The 23,757-nt window shown below is 39.0% G+C and overlaps 1 protein-coding gene across 5 annotated transcripts in view; it reads right to left on the bottom strand.

Moving 5' to 3' along the window:
- Window positions 1-23,757, bottom strand: part of LOC137503381 (oocyte zinc finger protein XlCOF28-like) — a 148,506-nt gene that overhangs the window by 84,702 nt on the left and 40,047 nt on the right. For all 5 annotated transcript variants that reach the window (XM_068230970.1, XM_068230973.1, XM_068230972.1 and 2 more), the window contains exon 4: window positions 8,276-8,320. In XM_068230970.1, the coding sequence (XP_068087071.1) occupies window positions 8,276-8,320 (45 nt within the window). The remainder of the gene's footprint in view (window positions 1-8,275; window positions 8,321-23,757) is intronic.

The raw sequence follows: 23,757 nt of genomic DNA, 5'->3' as shown, positions 1-23,757 counted from the left end.
GTGATCTTGACATTCAGTTGTAGGGAACCTTTTCTTGTTCATTGTTTTCTTGTTATGTAAATATTGTCCCCTTCAAATTTGGCATAAAAGTAATATTTTAATATCTACGTGTGTAAAAATATTATTTCATCAGCAAGGGCAGAAAATTTTCCCAACTCCGTGTCACCGAGAGATGAGCTCGCTCGAAACCGGAATTTCCAAATGAGGGGAGAGCAGTGGATTTTTTGTGTGTCAGACTGCCAGCTGCTTGCCATGTGACCTACAGGGAGACTCCAAGGCCGGCCGATCGATACGATCAAGGTCGTTCTACACCTTACAGTATTCCAATAAAAATGTATCAGCCTATCAGGTGCAAATCTTTGACCAATCACAGACGATTACGGCGACACACCCTCATCTTAAGACAATTATATAGTGGTGTTTCCCGAAGGAACTGCTTCTTTTTGATTTGAGCTTTTCTTGGGTCTGCACCTCCTTCTTCGATTTGAGCTATCTTTGACTGTCTTGGGAATTCAACGCCGACGTTCACGTTGCAGACATTCTTGGGTTCGATCATTCGGCAGAACAGACTCATCACATATTATAGATCTACGAATTTAGCAGATTGACAGAAGAAGATACGTATTATTCAGAAATACCATTCATCGTGTGTGTGTACTGGGCACATCTTAAAACTTATTTGTCAGTTTCAGCTCCTTCTGCTTGGGAAGAAAGAAGAGGAAGACTACGTGCGGATCGAGACAAATTCAAGATGCCAATACATCAACAAGAAGAAGTCTACTACTATTCCATGCTCGTCGTTGCAGCTACAATGGTATTCTAAAATGTGAGGCAATTTCCGACATGGAGGAGACAGCGATCGACGGTGGGTGACCTACCTCATGTCCAGGGTCATCAGCCGAAATCCAGTTTCATCAATCACTTAAGTATAATGTTATAATTTATATCTGTTCATCTTTGTAAACACAATGTAGACATAACACTTCCTTATTCATTTGGCATCAATTTCTTCTAGTCTTACAGTAGTTTGCTATTTAATTTCTTCTTTCCATGGTGCAAGGTAGTTAGTTATTGTGTGTGAATGAGTATTGGTTTCTATTAGATAGTGTTGTGTGAGTGTCTTCGATATTTATTCTGACTGCCCCAATTCATCAGTATAGGAGTGATTTAAAATAATTGACCTCTCCGATAATGAGTTAATTTTGAAATAATTTGTAAATTAATTTGAAGTCATGTGGGACAGATTATCGGCACATTTCATTACATCGAATTTCCCTAGACGTTATTACGATCTTTATGTGGATTTCAAGCGTGTTAGTGTCATCTGGTAACTTTATTGAACCTAAAGTTAACCCTAAGGCATCAGCGAATTTGTAGCAAAAATGTAGTTTGTACTTTTGTTGATTTCAAAAAGGCCTATGATTCAGTTGATCGTCAATCACTGTTTCAGATATTAAAAGAACAGGGTCTAGACCGGAAAACACTCGCAATTGTAAAAGAGACATTGACAGACACAAAATCTAAGGTTAAATTCATGGGGGAAATCTCAGACCCTTTTCCAATCAAAACAGGAGTAAGACAGGGTGATGGGCTCTCTCCACTACTCTTCAACTGCGTCCTTGAAAAGGTAATACAGGAATGGCGCAAACAGAAGTCTGCCCTCAAGATTGACCAACCAATCACTCTTGGTAGGGGCAAATTAGCAGTAGACTGCCTGGCATTTGCGGACGATCTGGCAATCTTAACTCGTGACGTTTCAACAGCCATAAACCAGATCGAACTCCTGAAAGAAACAGCGGAAAAAGTCGGCCTCCAAATATCGTTTGAAAAAACTGAATACATGACCTGCAGCAAAGAAGCCCCTAAATTCATGGAGACAAAATATGGCAAAATAAAACGGGTCCAGCAATTCAAATATCTCGGTGAAATAATTCAGGAGAATGGAATGGAAACAAAAGCCAATGAAGTTAGATGCCAAAAAATGGAAACTGCGTATAGACTCACCCAAAATATCTATAACAAAAAGTGTCTCTCCAAGCATGCTAAACTAAGACACTATAATACAGTTATAAAACCAGAATGCCTCTATGGATCAGAGACACTAATTTTGAACAGGAAAACTGATCTAGAAAATATTCAGAAAAAGGAACGCAAGATCATTAGAAAAATTTTAGGCCCAAAACTCGTAGATGAACAGTACCGCCTTAGAGGGAAACAGGAAATCAAACAATTTCCTAACATTCACAGCGACATCAGAAAACGCAGATTAAGATTCTTTGGACATATAAAAAGGATGAACCCAGATAGACTTACCAAGCAAATAGTTGAATTTTATGAAAACCGAAGTAAAGCTAAAACGGACACAATAAAATGGATTGGCGAAATTAAAACAGATCTCATACTGGCAGGAATTACACCTGAAGACATCCAAAGCCGGGTTATCTTCAGAACCAAAGTTCATAAGTGGCAAGTTGACCAAGAGGAAAAACCAAAGAAGACCGGAACAACATGGTCTCAAGAGAGAAAAGAAGCACACAGCAAACGAATGAAGGAAGTGTGGGCACAAAGAAAGGCAAATGCCTGTCTCTAAGTACTTTGCGTAGTCCTAATGGGCTCATTCGCAATATATATTATAATAATAATAATAATAATAATAATAATAATAATAATTCAACTTCATCACGGGTTAAATATGGAAATAAGGATCATGAGTGTAAATATTGTTTGTTCTTGTGTGAAATATTAATGTGTGCTCTAGTAGGGTAAATGTGAGCCTGGAAGACGACCGAATCTCGACGGATCATTTATTATATTTGTTATACTTATGGACTTGGGAATGGATCAGTTATGATGTGTTTGACTTGTGAATCCATTTATTGAGTCTCATGTGAAGAGAATATGTTGTTGAACATAATTTCTTCGAGTGGAGCACGTGTTAGTTGATAGCCATGATGATAATAATAATAGTGTTGTAACTCATGAACCGTAAACACGTACATTTATATTTGACCTGCGTTATGTGCGTTTCTATACGATAATTTTCCGATGATATCTATCACTGATATTTTCATGAATATCGTTGTTGAACCTAGTTTCTTTAATTAAGTGATAATCCTAACATCATCACATTCCTAATTGTTGTAATGGTATTTCTTTAGCCGATACAGTCATCAGAAATTTTCCATGACTTAGATTAAAATTTAAATATAATAATCAAGGACTAGAAATCGTCATAAATATTATAAACTGTTACCGTGTACCCTAGTGTGAATGTTGTATGTGTGAGTTTATTGCGCCACGGTATGGCAATTCCGCCCTTGCATTTTTGTGCACATACCTCACAATTTCATCTTCGACGACTTTAAAGCGTACTTGTTGCGGGCCACTGAATGCATTTTTTGTGCAGTATGCACTTTTAAGTAATCTTTGTCTCACGGTAATGCCGAATATTGGCTTTAGTTAGGTCTATGCCATATTTTCTTATGGCTGCACAATTATTATACATTCCCGAGTGTTTAATAGCCATGAACTTAAAATTCGCAACATAACATCGACGAGAACCCATTGAAAATTTGCCGGCAATACCTGTTCCACGTATCTTTACAATCTTTACGTATCTTTTTTTGGAAATGAGACATAGCTCTCATAGTGCATTGGCACTGCAGGTGGCTTCAAGTAGCCTATGCAGTGGCCTCCACGGTATGCACTAGCCTTGCGTCTTGGGTGGTGTGCTAAGTCCCAACTGATGAGCCTAACTTAGCACACGAGGGCGAAACGCAGGCAACCAAGAATGAGTTAGCTGGAAAATTTATAATGTCCAATAACGGACCATTATATTGGTATTATAAATTTACTCATTCGGGACAAATATTTTAAATTCCCTATGGGAATCAACATCTGTATTATCTGATGGCCAGGCAGGCATCAATTTTTTGGAAATGAGACATAGCTCTCATAGTGCATTGGCACTGCTGGTGGCTTCAAGTAGCCTATGCAGTGGCCTCCACGGTATGCACTAGCCTTGCGTCTTGGGTGGTGTGCTAAGTCCCAACTGATGAGCCTAACTTAGCACACGAGGGCGAAACGCAGGCAACCAAGAATGAGTTAGCTGGAAAATTTATAATGTCCAATAACGGACCATTATATTGGTATTATAAATCTTTACAATACGACGATCCATCACGAAAATATTCCTGCTGTCTATAAAACTTAATTTTAGTAAGCGTCAGGTACAGCAGACGCGTTATAACTCTGTTATTGAGTAGCCGTGGCCTTTCTAAGAATTCAAAGGCTCGCATGTTTTGATGCCATTCTGCAGATTTGAGAAACGTTTTTGCAGAGGATAATAGAATGTCATTCTCTCTTCACTATTTCCCGAGATCAAGTGACATTTCACATAGGCACTGTACAACCGGTCGCCGCGACTAGCAATGATAAATAGGCAGTCGTTTATTGTCAACGAGTTTTGTGTGCGCGCGAGGAGGCGGTGGGTGAAAAGAAACAGCGTGGTTACTGCGGTAGTTGCCAGTGGTGTTCATTAATATCAGGCCGCAAATGCAAAACGACCCTTGATTTTTCACATGAGATTCTGAGAAAAAAATGTCGTCTTGGATTAGGAGAAATATGGTATCACTCCAGAGGCTTCTGTGGCAAACATTTCAGTTTTCTTCTTCAAACGGCATCACCTAACCTAACCGTATATGTATTGTGAAAACCTATTAGAAACGCATGTAGAAAAACGATAAACTTCTCGCTAAAAATTGACATAGGAATAGCTTTCTGAAATTTAACTTGGCGATAGAAAATATTAACTATCCTTTGAAATTAGTGATGTACCATGCCATATCTTGTTGTGTATCACATTCTTACTTAATTTCAGTATACGGTATACATAAAAAATATATATATATATACGGTATACCATTAAAATTAAGAGATCGTTTACTTAAGCCTTTATTTTTAGCAAGTTAACAATGGCTATCAGCCATGTTATTTACGCATTTATTATGAAAACGTGTTATCCTCTTTTAATTGGAATTTTCATTAGAGAACAGCAGTCGACGGGTATTACTAATCGACTCCAATATCGCCTTCAAATGTTGACGGGAGAGCTCGCATCCACATAGCGCAAAAACTATACCGTACCGAAAATGATCGATCGCATTTTGTGGCAAACGTTTCAGTTTTGTTACCGTATTCAAATAGCATCACCTATCCTAACTTATCTGTATTGTATGTATGATGAAAACATGAAGCGCCAGTAGAGAAATTATAACTTTCTCGCCATAAATGTACATGATATAAATATAATATAAACTAACCTCGTAATCAATAATGCACTCTGCCATATTTTGAGGTGTAGGCCTATCTCATTCTTACTTAATTGCAATGTTTAGCATTAAAATTAAGCGATCGTTTATTCAGCGTTTATCTTTAACGAGTTAACAACGGTTATTGGGCACGCCATTTACGCATTTATTCCTTGCGGAAGAGCAGTCGATGGGTATTACTAATCGACTCCGACATTGCCTTCGATTGTCGACGAGAGAGCTCGCTGGTGTGCATAGCGAGAAAACGATACGGTACTGAAGATGATCGATCGCATGCAGTATAATGACTGGGTGCATAAATATCGGCAACGGAAAAATTCGAGCGCGTATAATCGGATGCGTCAGTGATAGGGCTCTTGCTGTAACCGAAGGATAATACACAGTTTAATACAGGAATTTTGAAGGGACGGAGAAGAGGTATCGTTATAACGGGGTTCTCGTTATAAGCCGTACTCGCTATGGCGGACTTCTACTGTATTTAAGGAGCAAAGTGTAAACATAATATTTTGTTTGAGCGTTAACAATATCTCCTTTAAAATTCTGACGATAAGCTGACATTTGTATTTCTTTTTGAGCTTGTAAATTTGTATTTTGAGCTTCCATCATTCTATATCAGATATGTTTTCCTCCTCATACAGAAGTTTCACCTGTGATATTGACTTGACATTGAAGTTAATAAATTATTAGTATGTAAGCCTGTCGTGGTGACACGTTCCGGGAAGTGGTGTGTGTTGTAGGTCCTTCACAGCAACATACTTCCAACCTAGTCCGATGAAAACCCCCCAGAATTCTTGGGTCGCGGGCAGGTATTGGAGGCAGTAGGCCATGCTGCAGTGTAAGGGCTTCTTTCTGTCAGGTTTGCAGTGCTGTTCAGCATACCAGCAGCATGGAGCTGTCATCAGACACCCTATCAGATGAGGATTTCTATCAATCGCTGCAGCTGGTAGGAATGGATCTTGGCCTCCACAACTCCCCCTTCCTGCTCCCTAGTGGTTTTCCTAGGTCTTTCCAGCTTTTTGCGTGTGTTGAGACTGTCCTTGCCCTCCTGAAATGTATCATAGCCTCACAATTTCTTCCGAGCAGCCAGCTGCCTTGGAAATATAAGGGAGAGGGTAGCCACATTCCCACATACCTGAAGTGTGGCCCCTGGTTGCCTCGGATGTCTGGGCATGGGGGAAGAGGGTTTGTGGGAGTGTGTTGATTATTAACAAAGAGAAAATCTAAGTGTACATTCTAATGCAGAATGCAGAATTTTTTTAATGATACCATGTTTGATTTTATATTCCTATAATTTAGGACTAATATTTACCTTCTTTTAAAGTTTAATTTCATCTTATTTACATAAAGATACTTCATAAATGCACAGAAATGTTTAAACAATGTATGTTTTCCAAAGACCAAACGTTTTACAAGCACAGTCACTGGAAGCTGAAGATCAGCCTCTACATTAGCTCTGTTTCTGTTCTTAATTTTCATTTGTGTGAGAGTAGGGAAGGTACACTCGTCATGAAAGCGTATTCCTTTCTAGAAATCGGAGGGTATAGAGGATGTCATGCACCCAAAAATGAATCAGAGACGTGGAATTGTGGTACGTTAATGGAACTTCCTGGAGCTAAACATGCCACTCCATCTGATTCTGCACCCATATCATATTTCAATTAATTTTTCACTTTCTCTCTGCCAAGATACTTTGGCTATTTGATCTTCCTCAAAGAACTGATCTACGAGATTTTCTCAATCAGAGATGGGTACTACCTCACAATTACATCACTTACACTGCCTTGTAGAATTTCTTCTTTTTTTCTGCTGCTAACTTGTACCATCCACTGGCCAAATTAAAATTAAAAGTTAGATATACTATTTAAGTTATACAGCAATGAAGACATAGTTCCTGAATTTAGTATAATGTTCTATGAATTGCGTGTGTACAATAAAATTTCACTCGTCAAATACTTACAACTTACATTATCATTGCAGACCCCTTGGATTGTCCGCGGACCCCAGTTTAGGAATGGCTGTTATAATGAATGTTATACAAGTACAGTATAACGTAAAACAACAGCTAAAGGCACTGTTTGGGCCAGAGATTAGACACAGACAAATTAATAATGTCTTCCTTATACAGTACGCATTTTTAGACTATTTGTAGACTCCGAACATTGGCTTTTAGTAATGCCGTATATTTTTGCGGCTGTACAATTAATTACCATTAACTTAAAATTGGCATCATAATATCGAAGGGAACTCGTTGAAAATTTGCCGGCAATACAGATTCCTCGCGTCTCTACAATACGATGATCCATCAGGAAAATATTCTTGCTTACTATAAAACCTTTTACTTTCACTCAGTGTCAGTAATCAAGTGTCAGATTGAACTGGCTGCCGCTACACGCACGTCTCGTTTGCCGGATTCGGCCAACTATAGCGGCTAGCGATGTATAGGTCTTAAATCACGGACTTTGAAAGTCAAGCCGTAGTGTGGATATCATCCGCGAAAACGCAAGTTTTGAACAAACTGATTACCATTTCATACTGATTTTAACGTATATGGGGGTTTTCCCAACTTTTACAAAAAATCGGATGTAACGACAATTTGCTATAGGGAGTAAATTTTTCGCCGTTATAAATTCTCACTATAACGGACTTCTACCGTATTTCACAGACATTTTTATTCCATCGCAGACTGTTGACTGATATTTACTTATGCAGAAGTTAAAAGAAAAATTCTTTACACTTTTCTAGTCTATTTAAATACTGTGACTGCTACTCCAGTAAGTCGCTACCCTGTCTCCATAAATCTACATAGAAAGGAAGCTGGCAGATTAGCCATGGAACCTCCAGTTTTACCTCAGGAACAGAACTTTTCATTTCTAAATTCCCCAGTGTCAAGTGACACAGGTACCAGCCACTTTCCTATAAATTATTTAATCCAGAGGCTAACCTACCTTGACAGGTCCCAGCTCCTGCAGGAAATTTTCCTCTTCTGCTTCCTGCAACAGGTAAGAAAATCATGTAATTTCATCTAGAGCTGTCTTAGGGTGCCAGAAGTACACACATTTATGTAGATATGTCCTTATTTTTACAATAAAAATTACGGCATTGGCATCAAAAGAAGCAACCTCCCATTTTCTGAATTATACAGCACGACCTGTTTTCTGTATGATATGGGCATTTCTAGCTGAATTGTATGAACAATTCCTCTTTCTTAAGAACTCAGCTAAATCTCTGTTTAAGAAGAACCAACAATTTTATATTATTATATGTCAAATTAATCTATATATATAAAATAACATGTCCTGCCTGACTGATTCATCATCGCCGAGCCAATACTACTGGATGTAAAGAAATTAAATTTTGGGAATACATTTAGATTAGAGTGTAGGTGCTCACTAAGGGAGGATTTTTGGACATTCCGTCGCTAAGGGGGTGAAGAGGGGGGAGGGGGAGGGGTGTGTGTGAATTGTTTAAATGAGCATATCTATATCTCAAAGACTTAAAAGTTTAAAGATGTAAAAATGTGTATTTGAAATCTACTTTAAAAATAAAGAAACATGTATTTCTTGTTTTTGGAAAACAAAGTGAAAAAGAGGTTGAACACATTTAATGAGGATACTTATATCTCAAAAACTGAAGATGTTACGGATATGAAAATTGGTATTTGGAATCTCCTTTAAAAATGAAGAAACATGTATTTTCTTTGTTTAAATCCAATTAATATGGGGTGAATAGGAGTGATAAAGGGGGCAAATTTTAAAAAAAAGACTATATCTACAGTATATCGCAAAACATGTAACATGTTACAGACGTGAAAATTGGCATTTGGAATCTCCTGTAAAAGTAAACAAACGTAGAAAATTTGTTTTCGTTAAATCCACTTAAGGGGAACTGAAAAAGGGGGTGAATTTTTAAAATGAACACATCAACAGAACATCTCAAAAACGTAAGATGTTACAGATGTGAAAATTGGTAATTAGAGTCTCCTTTATAAATAAAATGCATATTTGTTCGTTTTTGGAAAATCCACTGAAGGGGGGCAGGGGTGTGAAAGAATTGAAAAATAAGTTGAATTATTTGTATGAGGATACGTATCTTAAAAAAAACTAAAGATATTACAGATGTAAAAATTGGTATTTGGAATCTCCTTTAAAAAGAAAGTAACACGCATTTGGGGTGGGTGGGGGCTGAATCAACTTGGGGGTGAAAAAGGAGTTGAATTCTTTTTATAACAGACGTGAAAACTGGTATTTGGAATCTTCTTTAAAAATAAACATGCTTTCTTTTGTTTTTGGAAAATTACTTGGGGGTATCAAGGAATTGAAAAGTATTAGTTGAATTATTTGTATGAAGATACTTATATCTAAAAAAAACTAAACATGATGTGAAAATTGGTACTTGGAATTTCCTTTAAAAATGATGAAAACCTGTAATTTTTTGTCTTCAGAAAACCGACTTGGTGGTGTTGGGGGGAGGGGTGTGTGTGTGTGTGTGTGAAAATAAGTAAAGAAAGAGGTGAATTCTCTTTATGAGGTTACTTATATCGCAGAAACTGAAGATGTTACAGGCGTCGAAGTAAGTATTTTGACTCTCCTTTAAAAATAATGAAACACACATTTATTGTTTTCGGAAAGTCCGCTTAAGGAGAGAGAGGGGTGGAAAGAAGTGAAGAAGTTTAATTCTTTTTCTGAAGATACTTATATCTAAAAAACTGAAGATGTAACAGACATGAAATCCTGTGTTTGGAATCTCCTTTAAAAAGAAAGAAACACTTTTTTTCTTCGGAAAATCCACTTAAGGGAGTGAAAAGGAAAATCGGGCGAATTTTTAAAATGAGTACCGATATATCTACAGTTTATGACAAATACTCAACATGTTACAGACATGAAACTTGGTATTTGAAAAGTTCTTTAAAAATAAGGGAACATGTACTTTTTTCCAGAAAATGCACTTAACGGGGATAAAAGGAAGTGAAAAAAGATTTGAATTATTTTTTTATGAGGATACTTATATCTCTAAAACTGAAGATGTTACAGACATGGAAACAGGTATTTGGAGTCTTCTTTAAAAAGAAAGAAACATTTTTTTTGGACTTGAGAAAAAACTGTTTCTCACATGTACAGTTCTATGTCGCATGGTCATCTTAGCCCCAAAAGGCAATACCACAAGCGTGGTTTACAAAGAGTTTCTGGGGTAAATAAAACACAATTTTTTGGTGAGTTTTTATACTTGAGAGATTTTCAGATAAAGCCTTAGTACTGAACAATTACTTTCAACAAAATACAAAATCCACGCGAGCGAAGCCGCAGGTAATTGCTATTTACTTTAATATTGGATTTAAGAATGAACAATGGCATTTACGTTCCCTGTTTTGCGAGTCACATGTGACTCGTACAGCACAGAAATGTGGTGCTGGACAAAAGTACATATTTTATTCCTATGCTGCTACGGTGGTAACAGTACGACAGCGAGTTACAGGTGGTATCTATGTTGTTCTATGGCATAAGTGTATGTTTAACAGCTACCTTACACCACAAGGTACAGATGACTCGCGACACACGGATGTAATGCAGCTTTTATTATTTGCTATACGAGTCACCAGTGCCTCGCATTTTAACTAGACGCCCCGCTCAACTGCGGTGGAGTATTATCGTGCTGTCGCCTTCGTTGGAGGCTGGCGTAAATCTGTTGTGACAACGTGTAAATACTTTTGTCATCGTGTGAAGTAACTACAGGATATATAATTGGGCATCTTTTCTTTGCAGCATCACGGTAAGAACGTTACTTATATATGGATTTCATCATCTTATTCTCAACTATAAGCATAGAAAGCTAAGGAATGTGTTTGAATTGTTTCAGATGAAAAGTATATTAGCAGCTACCCAAAGAGTGTTCCAGTTCGGATTCTTCACAACGAACCAGGAGATCTCGTTTAGAGAAACCATTAGAGGAGTCGGATATTGAGGGATCTTTTAGGAGATGAAGATATCCAATGTAGTGATATGCAGGATCCCAATTTTTCATTGTCAAGTTCATTATCTTTACCAGTGTCCTCTAGAACCAACACAGAGGTACATGACGGCCACAGTGAAAGTGACAGTGAACAAGTTAAAACACAATCAGTTAAATCAGACTGCAGTTGGGATGATATAACCAGGAATGATTTAGGCTTCACTGTTTTTCCTGGGGAAGCAAAGGTTCAGTTACAGTTAGAAGAGGGACAGCCCATTGATCTATACTCTCACTTCGTGGATGACAACCTATTAGAAATGATGGTTTAGGAAACCAATAGGTATGTCAATCAATTTAAACAAAGTCATAACGAGAAAAAGCAAGACCAGAATTTTGAAATGGAAGGAAACTAATGTTGAAGAAATGGAACAGTTTCTAGGAGTTATCATGTGTATGGGTCTTGTTCCTCACCCAACTATTAACTCATACTGGTCTACGAATGACTTATATGATGGGCAACTTGCCACGGGATCGTTTCCTTCTTCTCTTGAGATTCTGGCACTTCGCAGACAATGAAACTAACCAATAACCAGGTGATCGTCTTTATCGAATACAAACCCTCCTTGATAAATTAAACCAAAATTTTGACAATGCCTTGACAATGGGGAAAGAAATGGTTATAGATGAAACTATGGTCCCTTGGAGGGGCCATTTAGTTTTCAGAATGTACATTCCTAACAAAACTCACAAATATGGAGTTTAAAGTGTGTAAACTGTGTACGAAAGAAGGCTACATTGTTAGAACGAAGATCTATGCAGGAAAATCCAGTGTGAGTGAAAGAGTAGATCATGCTCGTTCTGTTGTAATGGAGCTTCTAAGTGGATTTCTAAATGAAGGATGTATCCTCTATGCTGATAATTTCTACACCAGTATACCTCTGGCAGAAGAACTTCTGAGGAACGAAACATGTGTGTGGGACCTTTCATAGCAATAGACATCGACTAACGATGATAGTGAAACAGAAAATGAAGAAAGGAGAGGTGGTGGATTAGATGTGTCGGCATGGTACTCGAGCTATCAAATGGGTTGACAAGCCAAGCCATAGTGACTGTCTGGTAGACTCTGGAAAGAAAAACAGAGTGAACCTGTTAGGAAGCGCTTCTCTGTTCTTGATTACAACGGAACTAAAAAGGGGGTCGATTTCAGCAATCAGTTGTCTTCCTATTATTCAGGTCTACGGAAAGGTTTTTTTTTTTTTTGCTAGGGGCTTTACGTCGCGCCGACACAGATAGGTCTTATGGCGACGATGGGATAGGAAAGGCCTAGGAGTTGGAAGGAAGCGGCCGTGGCCTTAATTAAGGTACAACCCCAGCATTTGCCTGGTGTGAAAATGGGAAACCACGGAAAACCATTTTCAGGGCTGCCAATAGTGGGATTCGAACCTACTATCTCCCGGATGCAAGCTCACAGCCGCGCGCCTCTACGCGCACGGCCAACTCGCCCGGTGCGGAAAGGTTTAAAATGGTACAGGAAAGTAGCCCTAGAAGTCATCATTGAAATGGCCTTAGTTAATGCTTGGATACTTCACACCATGACGTCTGCGAAAAAAATGCCACTACTGCAATTTCAAGAGGAGGTCACAAGAAGCCTGATTGGACCACAGATGTCCTGGGAGAAGATGTGCGCACACTCTCTCAAAGATTGAAGGATCATCCAGAAGAGTTCAAAGACGATGCGTGGTTTGCTATAATGCTCAGCGAGAATGTGGCACATCGAAAGACGCTGACAAAAAAACGAAGCAGCTGACAACGTAGTGTGAGGAATGTCCAAACAAACCATTCATATGCATTGGATGTTTTAATAAGGTTCATAAATGCTGAAAATGAAATTACTGTGTTCAAAATAAAAATTGCTCTTGTATAATAACAAAATTAGTGAGATCATGAGTGTAAATAGTTTAGGGAATTTCCAGATCAGTGAAAAGAAATAGGTTCAAATAAAGAAAAGTGTTATTAAAAAAATATTATTTTATATTTTATAAATGCAGTGCCTTTATTATAAAGAAAATAAATATGTTCATTTATTGTTTGCGTAAAAATGCATTTATGCTCATGTAAATCAACCTTTACCAACATGTAGAAAGGGATGTTCTGTGCTACGCGAGGCACGGGTGACTCGTGGACTTTAAAGGAAGTGACCACTGCCTTGATCACGATACAGCCCCAGCATTTGCCTGGTGTGAAATTGGGACACCACGGAAAACAATCTTCAGTGCTACCGACAGTGGGGCTCGAATTAAAATTGACAAATCTCATACTTGATTCTGTATTGACTTAACAATTTTAATACAATTCTTTAGAAGAATATATTTGTATTGGTCCAACTGTTCAAGACAGCAGGTTCAAACCCGGCAGAGGTAGTCAGATTTTTGAAGAGCAGAAAAAAGAAGTCCATGTTGTACAATGTAGGCATTAAAAGATCTCTGGTGACACATTTGGTGTTTAGTGACAAAATTCATTAAAAGTCAGCCATAGATATAGAGAGATTCGGTTTACACTGTGTGTCATCTAGTAGGCCTAGAATATAACGGAGCATCGAAATTGACGAGCAGACAGCCAGATGTCATCAAATTAAAATGTCTGCACATGGTAGCAAAGGCCATACATATATTATTATTACCTGTTCAATACAATATTGGTACAAGCCACTTAAAACATCAACACAATTTAATGACCCCACTCAAGAAGCTGGAGGAGAGAGAGAATTACATTTCACCTTTCACAGAAGGGAAACAGTATCTCTGTGCACAAACATCATGCTCACATGCCATATTGACGCCTGCATTTTACCATATACTCTGTATGACAAAAGGTCCAATGAATATTAAAAGAAACAACTCCTTCAGCTATGCGTATTTTGTAATTAGCATTGGATTGTAGCAACCAAGATAGACCAATAACGGTCATCACTTGCCCTTTGTTCTCATTTTAGAATTTTATCATAACTGTGAAAATCAATGCAAGATGTTTTAACCCATTCCAGCTTGGGCCTGAATATCCCTATTTATTGTCTTTTTTTTTTTTTGCTAGTGGCTTTACATTGCACCGACACAGATAGGTCTTATGGCGATGATGGGATAGGAAAGGGCTACGAGTTGGACGGAAGCGGCCGTGGCCTTAATTAGCGTACAGCCCCAGCATCTGCCTCGTGTGAAAATGGGAAACCACGGAAAACCATCTTCAGGGCTGCCGACAGTGGGATTCAACCCACTATCTCCCAGACGCAAGCTCACAGCTGCGTGCCCCTAACCGCACAGCCTGAATATCCCTAACAATCATTCTGGACTGGGCATTTTAAAGTATTTTTTAAAAGTTATATCTCTGTACGTATAGGAGATATTTACACGATTCTCTTTTTTCTTTGTGCTTGTTTGAGCATCTTGTTTTGGGCAATGCTGTTTGTTTCATGTCAGCAATCACCTGAGATTTTAAAACTGTTTACATATTATACCATGTTTTGTGAATGAAAAAGTCCCAATGGGTTACTAAGTAAGTACAGTTTTCTGAGATACTGTTATATTTACCCTATTTTGATAATGTAAAATGTGCACAGCAATTACAAAACAACAACAATAAAATTATAACTGTTCAATAATAATAGTAATAGTAATAAGAATAACGAAAATGGCAGCTCTTATGAAACTGTATTTATATATATATATGTTTTGTGGCAGTAGTGGCTCAGAAGGTGATGTTAGTGAAGATACTCAAAAGTGAAGATGATATTGAAGGTATGTAATTATAATTTTCTGCAAAATGGAAATATTATTGGCATCCGAATACGAATTTGAAACATCATCTTGCATTTCCATTATGATAAGAATTTGTTTTACAGCCTACCACATGTTCCCGTGCATTTCATATTTGCATGAATAGTAAGAATACCTACATATTAGTAAAGTATCCCGCCTTTTCTAGATATGAAGGATTACGATTACATAACATATTGGAAAAAAATCACTTTCATCAAGCACTTGTTTGCTGCGAGAAGCTATGTTTTAGCACACTGAGTGACATCTACTAATGCACACTCGTAGATAATACTGCAAATCTCTGCCATTTGTTGAAATACTCGTGTAACGAATTCCTGAAGAAACGCGGTGTAGTCGCCAGAATGCGTTTATAGCTTGTTTTCGATTTTTAGTGAATTGTCAAACCTTACTACGGGCTATGCTCGCAGCGCGTCGTGAACATAACTTTGGCCACTGCGAGCTTTGCTCGCACTTAGACCAGAAAGAGTTAAAAAACTTTTAATACGTCAGCACTAAATTTTTGCATTAATCATGTTTCTTTGTCCACATGTTTCACTTTTGAAATTTTAAGATGTTTATTTCATGTATACTAGCTAAAGATGACTCTCGAAGGGTTGAAAAATGTCCTACTTTTACCATTATGATTGTACATACCAGCAGAGGTGCCAACATTTGAAGTGGGTTATCAGTAATCCTCCCACCTCATCAGAAAATGGAGTCAAACCCAAAGCATGCTTCTCCTTTCATAATGACACACCGTTTGTGCTTCCCGACAGCAATCCATTCTTACTTATATTATACAGTAAAAATACTGCCTGTTAGTTCTATGATTAAAAAAATCCTTTGTAGCATGCTTTACACCGAACAGCTTGTCACTGAGCAAGCAATGCTGCCTATCTGACAATGCTCTTCCTATCTATGACCCAGAAACAAAGCAACAGTCAAGCCAATGGAAATCCAAAAAAATGTCGTCAAGTCAAATCAAACATCAAAACAATGCTGATTTAATTTTATGATGCCAAGGGCGTAGTTCATTCAGAGTTTGTTCTCCCAGGTCAGACCGTCAATCAAACCTTTTATTTGGAAGCTTTAAAAAGATTGCGCAACAGTGTTCGTAAAAAAAGACCTGATTTGTGGCAGACCGGAGACTGGTTCTGCCACCGCGACAATGCACATGCACACACAGCTATCTCTTTTAGACAATTTTTGGCTAAAAATGACATAGTTCCACTGCCCCACGCACCTTACTCGTCTGTCCTGGCACCGTGCAACTTTTTTTTATTTCCACGCATGAAAAGGCACCGACTTTAACCTGGACATAATATGGACCCGTGATTCTGCTCCCATCCCTGGAAATCCATTGGCAGACACATTCCTAACAGCTTGTTTTAGAAGCAACACGTATCACCAAAACATCCCGTTCCATATTACATCTATTTCTCACCAATCATCCCTTCTCAGTATCTCGAGTTGAAGTCATACCAGCTTCAGTGATCACCACGCCATTCAAGTGACTCTAGCTACCCTAGATTGCAGAAAACCTGTCAAACACAAACCCAGACCTCAATATAACTTCACGAAAGTTGACTGGAAATCCCTCTCCGCCTTACTACTGAATCACCTACCCAGTCCAACCTCCTTATCACCTTGTGGTGTAGACTCTTTGTGGCTCGCCTGGAAAAATACATTTTTCTGGTGCGATGACCAAACTGCACCGAAATGCACTTTAAAAAGAGAGAAGAAAGCTCCATGGATTAAGAAAGAACTTCTGAAGTTAATAAGGAAATGGAACAATCCATACAAAAATTGGAAACAGAGCCAAACGGAACAAGCGTGGAGAAAGTAATAATCCGCACAGAAAGACACTAAAAATAGGATCAAGGAGGCTTACGATCAGTATATTCACAAGGCTTGCTCAGATACCAAAGAGCTGTGGAAGCTACTAAACAGGAACTGTGGCAGCGCTGCACCAAGCTCCTTTCAAACTAACGGGAAATCCATCTCCACGCCCGCAGACATTGCCTCAGCCTTCAGTGAAAAATTTAAAGAGAATTTCTCCCATGCACAATCAGCTGGTGACATAAATATAACCAACACACCCGTACCACCCCTCCCTCTCACCAGCCTCTACTTCTCGGAACAAAGTACTAGCAAATTTGAAGAGGATTCGACCCCATGCGGCGAGCAGCCCTGACGAAATATCCAGCCATATACTCTGTGACTATGCTGAGTCAGTGGCACCGTCTCTCTGCGAACTGCTGTCGCTTCACTGTGGATCACTGCCTCAAGATTGGAAGTGTGCTGATGTAGTTCCGATTTTCAAGCACTCATTGACACTCATTGACAACTATCGGCCAGTGTCTCTCACATCCCACGTATGTAAATGTATGGAACGACTGGTAGCCTCTAATATACGGGAATATTTCCGGGAAGGTAATCTGCTAAGCAAAAGCCAGCACGGTTTTCTTCCAGGAAGATCCTGTAATACTTTATTAACAAAGGTTATTGATGAGTGGCAGTTCTCTCTGGAGAAATCTAAAATTGTTCAGGTAGACTGTGTGACTTTGGACTGGGCTTTTGACCAAATCCCTCATAAACGACGTTTGTTAAAATGAAGGCAGATGAATGTTAGGGGAAGTGTACTGGCATGGTTGTGGTCATTTCTTGAGGGTCGAACTCAACGTGTTGTGTTTGATGGAGTTCGATCATCGACCGTTAAAGTAACCTCAGGAGTATATCAAGGCACCGTCCTGGAACACTTATTATTTAATGCATTTCTCTCTGATTTACCTAAATGTGTGACCTCAACAATAGCCCAGTACGCTGATGACAGTGTAATGTACAGGGATACACAATGTGCAGTCGGACTTGGACACTATAGAGGTGTGGTGTTACGTCAATGGTCTCAACATTAATGTTGGCAAATGTAAATACATTAGGTTAACTAGGTTCGACACCCAGTAGAATGTATATATAACATTAACCCTTTGACTGCCAGCCTCATACGCGGTGTCCATGTCCTACACCGCCAAGGCCCAATGAACACTTTTTACCATGCTGTAAATTATTCATAATAATTTCTGTTCAATTTATGTAAATTGGATGGGCATTTTTTTTGTTTTGAAGGTAATGCTTCGGGCATTTTATTGATGCAAATTAATGCACCTTTATTTTTATAATTTTTTGTTTTATGAAGTGATAATTCAAATAAATATTTTCTTTCTTTGTAAAAAAAAGTATTTCATGATCAAAAAAACGTTAAGAAAAAACAGTGCTTCATGTATACAGTTACAATATTTTTATTACTATTATTATTAGATTAACGTGAAATTTTCTAATCTCACATTATATGCAAATGCTGCAGTTCCTGGTTCATTTTAAGCAAAAAAAAAATTACTAATGTCTATTTCACACAAACCTAACACCCAAAAATTCATTTTTTTGCCTTAAAAATATGATACACATGTTTATGACATGTTCTAGCAAATGTGCTTGGGGAGGCACAAAAAGTGTACACCTTTCTTACACTGTTTACAGATGTATCTGGTCTTTTTCCATTTGCCACCTTGACTAGTACAAATCTTTTTGCATATGGAAAAGTTGCATTCTTTTTTTTTTTCTTTTTTTTTTTTTTTTTGCAGTAAAAAGTAAGGGGTTCATTGCCCGCCCGCGGGAGCTGAATTGCCGCTGGTCACCAAGCCACTCGGCAGCAAGTTCTTCAACAAAACTTGTTGTATATAGCCTTATTTAACCCAGTACTAGTCCAAAACATATATTATACATTGTTAAAACGAATAAATAACTTTGAAATTTTTTTTTTTAGGAATGTCCGATCAACAACTAAAGTGGAACCCAAACAGAGGAAGTGAGATGCAAAGCTGCCAGGGTGCTCGGTTTTATGCACAGAAGCCTCCGTGGGTGCAAGTCGAATGCTATACGGACGGCTTACCTGACACTAGTGAGACCTATACTAACGTATGGTCTACCTGCCTGGCACCCTACCACTGCAGCTAACCTTCACAAACTAGAAGGAATCCAACGTCGCGCTGAACGACTAATTAACAAGAACAGCTGGCCGTCTTCCCTCCCGTCAATCGCCTCCTTGTGTAAACAAAGCGACATCACCTTCTTACACAAGTCCCTCACAGGGGCCATTCACCTTTCACCATTCCCTCGACTCTCCTTATCTTACAGCTCCGTCCATAGAGGCAAAGGGGTGTGTCTTATACCCCCCTTTGCGCGAACTGAGTCCTACAAACTAGGTTTCTTTACTCGTTCAGCGCGGCTTTGGAACGATCTACCCGCCAACATTAAATGTAGAAATGTAAATATAGTTAAATGTTATGTTAGGAAGCGCATATGGTGAGAAAATGCATGTGAATATGTGGAAGAATGAACGAGGGAGTGAAAGGTTGTATAAATGAGAAATATGTATACATTAGGTTACACTTTGTTACTTTACCTGTAAATAGTGTATATGACTGTTTTAGTTCAGGATCTAGGTAATTATTTCAAAGGTCACAGGGCACTATGTGTAGGGGGTTTGTCCTTTTCCCCTGGCCTTCCATAGATACTGTACAGGTTTATGGTAAATAAATAAATAAATAAATAAATAAATAAATAAATAAATAAATAAATAAATAAATAAATAATGAATGAATGATTTGTACAAATTCATACCTTTTATTTTTTAATTTTTTTTTTTTTTTGGTACCCCTTCATATATAAATAATATAATCTAGACCCAAACTTTAGAACCACAGGTTCCCTAAAAATGAAATTCAGGGAACTCAATCGTCAAACATTACCAGTGTTTCGCCCAGAGTGCGGCATGGGCTCATTAGTTAGATACTGCACCTTTTCCAAGACACTGGCCGGCTAGCACGCCGGTAGCGACACCACTGCAAGCCATACATGTGATAAGCACAATGCAGGGTCTTGGAAAAGGTGCGGTATCCAACTGATGAGCCCATGCTGCACTCTGGGCGAAACACTGGTAATTTTTGAGCATTGAGTTTCATGAATTTTATTTTTAGCTGTCTCAATCGAAAGCCATATTTTGGTCATGCTAGCCCGCGAGGGCAATGTAGTAAGTGGAGATGCAATTCTCCCCTAGTACGTCGGCACTGCATTGTGCTTATCACATGTATGGCTTGCAGTGGTGTGGCTACCGGCGTGCTAGCCGGCCAGTGTCTTGGAAAAGGTGCAGTATCCAACTGATGAGCCCGTGCCGCACACTGGGCGAAAGACGGTTAATTTTTGACGATTGAGTATCCTGAATTTTATTTTTAGCTATCTCAATCGAAAGCCATATTTTGGTACACGTTCCCTAGTTTGTCACTTTCGCTAGTTTACCATAGTGGGGATGATATGTTGTTAAAAAAGAAAGGGACCATCACTACATATCTTCAGTCTTAATGCAAGAAGTGCAGGATAAGAAAAAAAAAATACAAGAAAAGGAAAGAAACAAAAGCAAAGATAAGTACAGGTGGTAAAAGGTTAGGCCCCTCACTGAGTGCTGATGCCGCCCTGCTGATGAAGCTGGGAAGCAGAAATGAGCTCGTCGAGGTCTAAGAAGAGAACTGGGATTGATGAAAGAGCCTATCTGTTTGAAGATGTTGAGACTGTCCTTGCTCCCTCATCACACACTGACCTGCTGTAATGTTCAACCTGTTCCTCCCGTGTGTCTGTACAGAGTGATTCACAACCACAGGGTCTCTCTTATAACCCTTTCAGACCTGAAAGAAAACTGGAGGTGTGTATGTTTGTTTGTATGTCAAAAACTGACTAAAATGCTCCCCAATACACATATTGATAATTTATTTTACAAAATAAAAACTAACATCCGAAAAAAAGGACCCACACAATTGTGCGTATCAAAATTCAGAACCTCGTATCACATACGATGATGTATCTTCAAAATTTACGTTCACTAACCAATGTACGTACTTCATTGAATATATTCCGGTATTCAGTAAAGCTTCTAGATTAATATAAACGCAATAAATAAATACTTACTTTTGGCACGACTGCTTCCCGCCATCTCGCCGATCAACTGTGCTTTTTAAACTCTTCTTCCTTCACCCTGGCGGTCAAGCGCATACTAAAAAAATTTAAATACATGCCACATGTATCGCACAATCACTGCAGTCCGGTCTAGCACCGAAAAAACATCAAATACAGTCGGGGATAAATAAAATACGAACCCGCACAATTGCGCGTACACGGTCTGAAAGGGATAAACCCAGACTGTCCAGCAGTGTTTTTACTCTCTGAGAGCTAAGCTGCTGTACGGGAGGTGCGCGCGTAGATTATTGACCTTGCAAGGAGCATGCACGTGTTCGACCTGGCATCAGTAGCCAGTCTGAATCTTAACTGTGAACGGGGTGAGACAGTTATTATTGCAACAGTGTATTTTCGTATGTAAGAGTTATTTTAGTACGAGTCGGCTCGATCGGGACACGATGCATTTGTTCTGCAATTTCCTGGTGAAGTGCCACCTTCACCAGCACAGATTCACGTAAGTGTAAATAAATTTGCAACTACTGGTTCAGTGCTCAATAAAAAACATGTGCACACACGAACAGTTTTAACTGAGGGAAAGCTAGACGACATTGGTGTGAATCTTGAACGGCGATCGAATAACTCACTCACAAAAATAGCATAACAAGCAGGGGTTTTGGTTTCCTCTGCACACAGAGCTACAAAGACGTCACACATCAACCTGCTGATCCAGCCACAAGAGTGAGATACTGTGAGTGGGGTATTGCATCACTGAATGACCCACAGCTTGTGCTCTTTTCAGATGAGGCCTGGTTTCATCTTAATGGTCGTGTGAACAGTCATAACTCTTGCTATTGGTGCGCAGAAAATCCTAATGGTGTGTATGAAGTCCCTCATTATGAAGGATGACAATTCCAGCATCATTATAAGATTCCATATAACATTGTATACACGCTTAAAGCAGGGCGGCCGCTGTAGCTCAGAGTACAAACACTGTGTGTTCAGTCTGGGTTTATAAGAGACACTCTGTACACAGGGATGTTCTTCGTGTTATGTTAAGAACGATGGCTGGGAAAACAAGGTTACTTTGTTACTTCCGAGCGCACAGTTCAAACTGACGAACTCTCTGTATTTGCTATGCCAGAGGGAAGATAAGGGGAGAGAGGGGAAGTGGGGTGTATGATGGAGATAGAGACGTGGATGCACAAGTTCGACACGCACAGGATTGTCCTTGCCTCTTACAGGCAATATCGACAGTTCATTTATTAAACGGCCGTAACTGCACACCCTGTAATTAAGACACACATGCACCAGATTGTTTCTCCTTTCGTCTGTTGGTCGCAGTGAACTGAAAATCCACAGCCTGTTTCCAGTCACTTGACCGGCTCAGCAATGGAATGAATGAAGCCCCCATCTAGTGGCGAGGATAGGAATTGTGCCAGCTATCGAAGCCTGTCGCACTCCTCTGGAGCAACGATTAATGACTTACAGCTGAAATTTAAAGATAGTTCTCCGCTTCTCGTAAACATTTTGAGACAGTGCCGAACTTTGCGTGCGTCGTGCTACTATTCAGAAGATTGCGCTTTAAGTGACTGACCTTCTACTTCTTCTAGATTTTACGATTTAAAATCGCGCAGTGCCTATCCCCATTATCTTATATTGCTTCTTCAACTGTTTTTGTTAAAGACTTGTTCTTTAATTTCTTATTTACCTATGCATTGTTCTTGCATTTTATTTTTATTCCGCTTATAATTAAATAGGAATGTAACAGAACATTTCTTATTTACTTTTATTGAATAGGTTGAACTACGTTATTTGTTATATCAATTTAACTGTATTACAGTTGAAATGAAATGATGTTGGAGAGTGTTGCTGGAATGAAAGGTGAGGATAAACCGGTGTACCCGGAGAAAAACATGTTCCGCATCTGCTTTGTTCGGCACAAATCTCACAAGGAGTGTCCAGGATTTGAACCAGAAAACCCAGTGGTGAGAGGCCGGCACGTTGCCACTTGAGCCACAGAGACTTTCCTGTTGGTCACAATAATGTTCTTTATTATTTAACATGCAGAGCTGTCACCCTAAAATTTGTATTCCTTCACTAACAACACTGTAAATGGAATGAAATACGGAACAAAGGAAACAATATGCCCAGCGGTTTGATTAGAGTAAATGTTCAGTATCTCCACCCCCCTACAGTTCACAACGGTGCAGTAGTGACCTTTGGACTCTGTTGAGGATGTGTGGTGTGTCGTGAACGACCTGGAAAGCTGGCTGTATTCTTTGTACAAGTTCAATCTGTGCAGAATGGACTGGACACTGCCTACAGGGGCTGCGAAGTGAACAAGAAACTTGTGCATTACCTCTGTCTCCCACTTCCCAGCTGCCTCTCTGGCATAGCAAACGCGGCGAGTTCGTCAATTTGAATAATGTGCCCAGAAGTAACAAAGTAACCTTGTTTTCTCCTCCAATTCGACTGCACCATCGTTCTTAACATAACACGAAGAGCATCCCTGATTTTTCTGTCGGTACACTCCATATATAGGACTTGAAATGACACTTGTTTGTTGCTTTCCAATCATCGCTTAAAATTAAATAGACACTGTTTGATCGATGTACCATTTTAGACATTTTTGTGTCTAGTTTCCGGCTCTTTCTAGCTTCAGT

Source organism: Anabrus simplex, chromosome X, assembly GCF_040414725.1.
Source record: "Anabrus simplex isolate iqAnaSimp1 chromosome X, ASM4041472v1, whole genome shotgun sequence".
NCBI classification, from domain to species: domain Eukaryota; kingdom Metazoa; phylum Arthropoda; class Insecta; order Orthoptera; family Tettigoniidae; genus Anabrus; species Anabrus simplex.
Note: the sequence above shows the minus strand (reverse complement) of the source record. Positions and strands in the feature narration are given on the sequence as shown.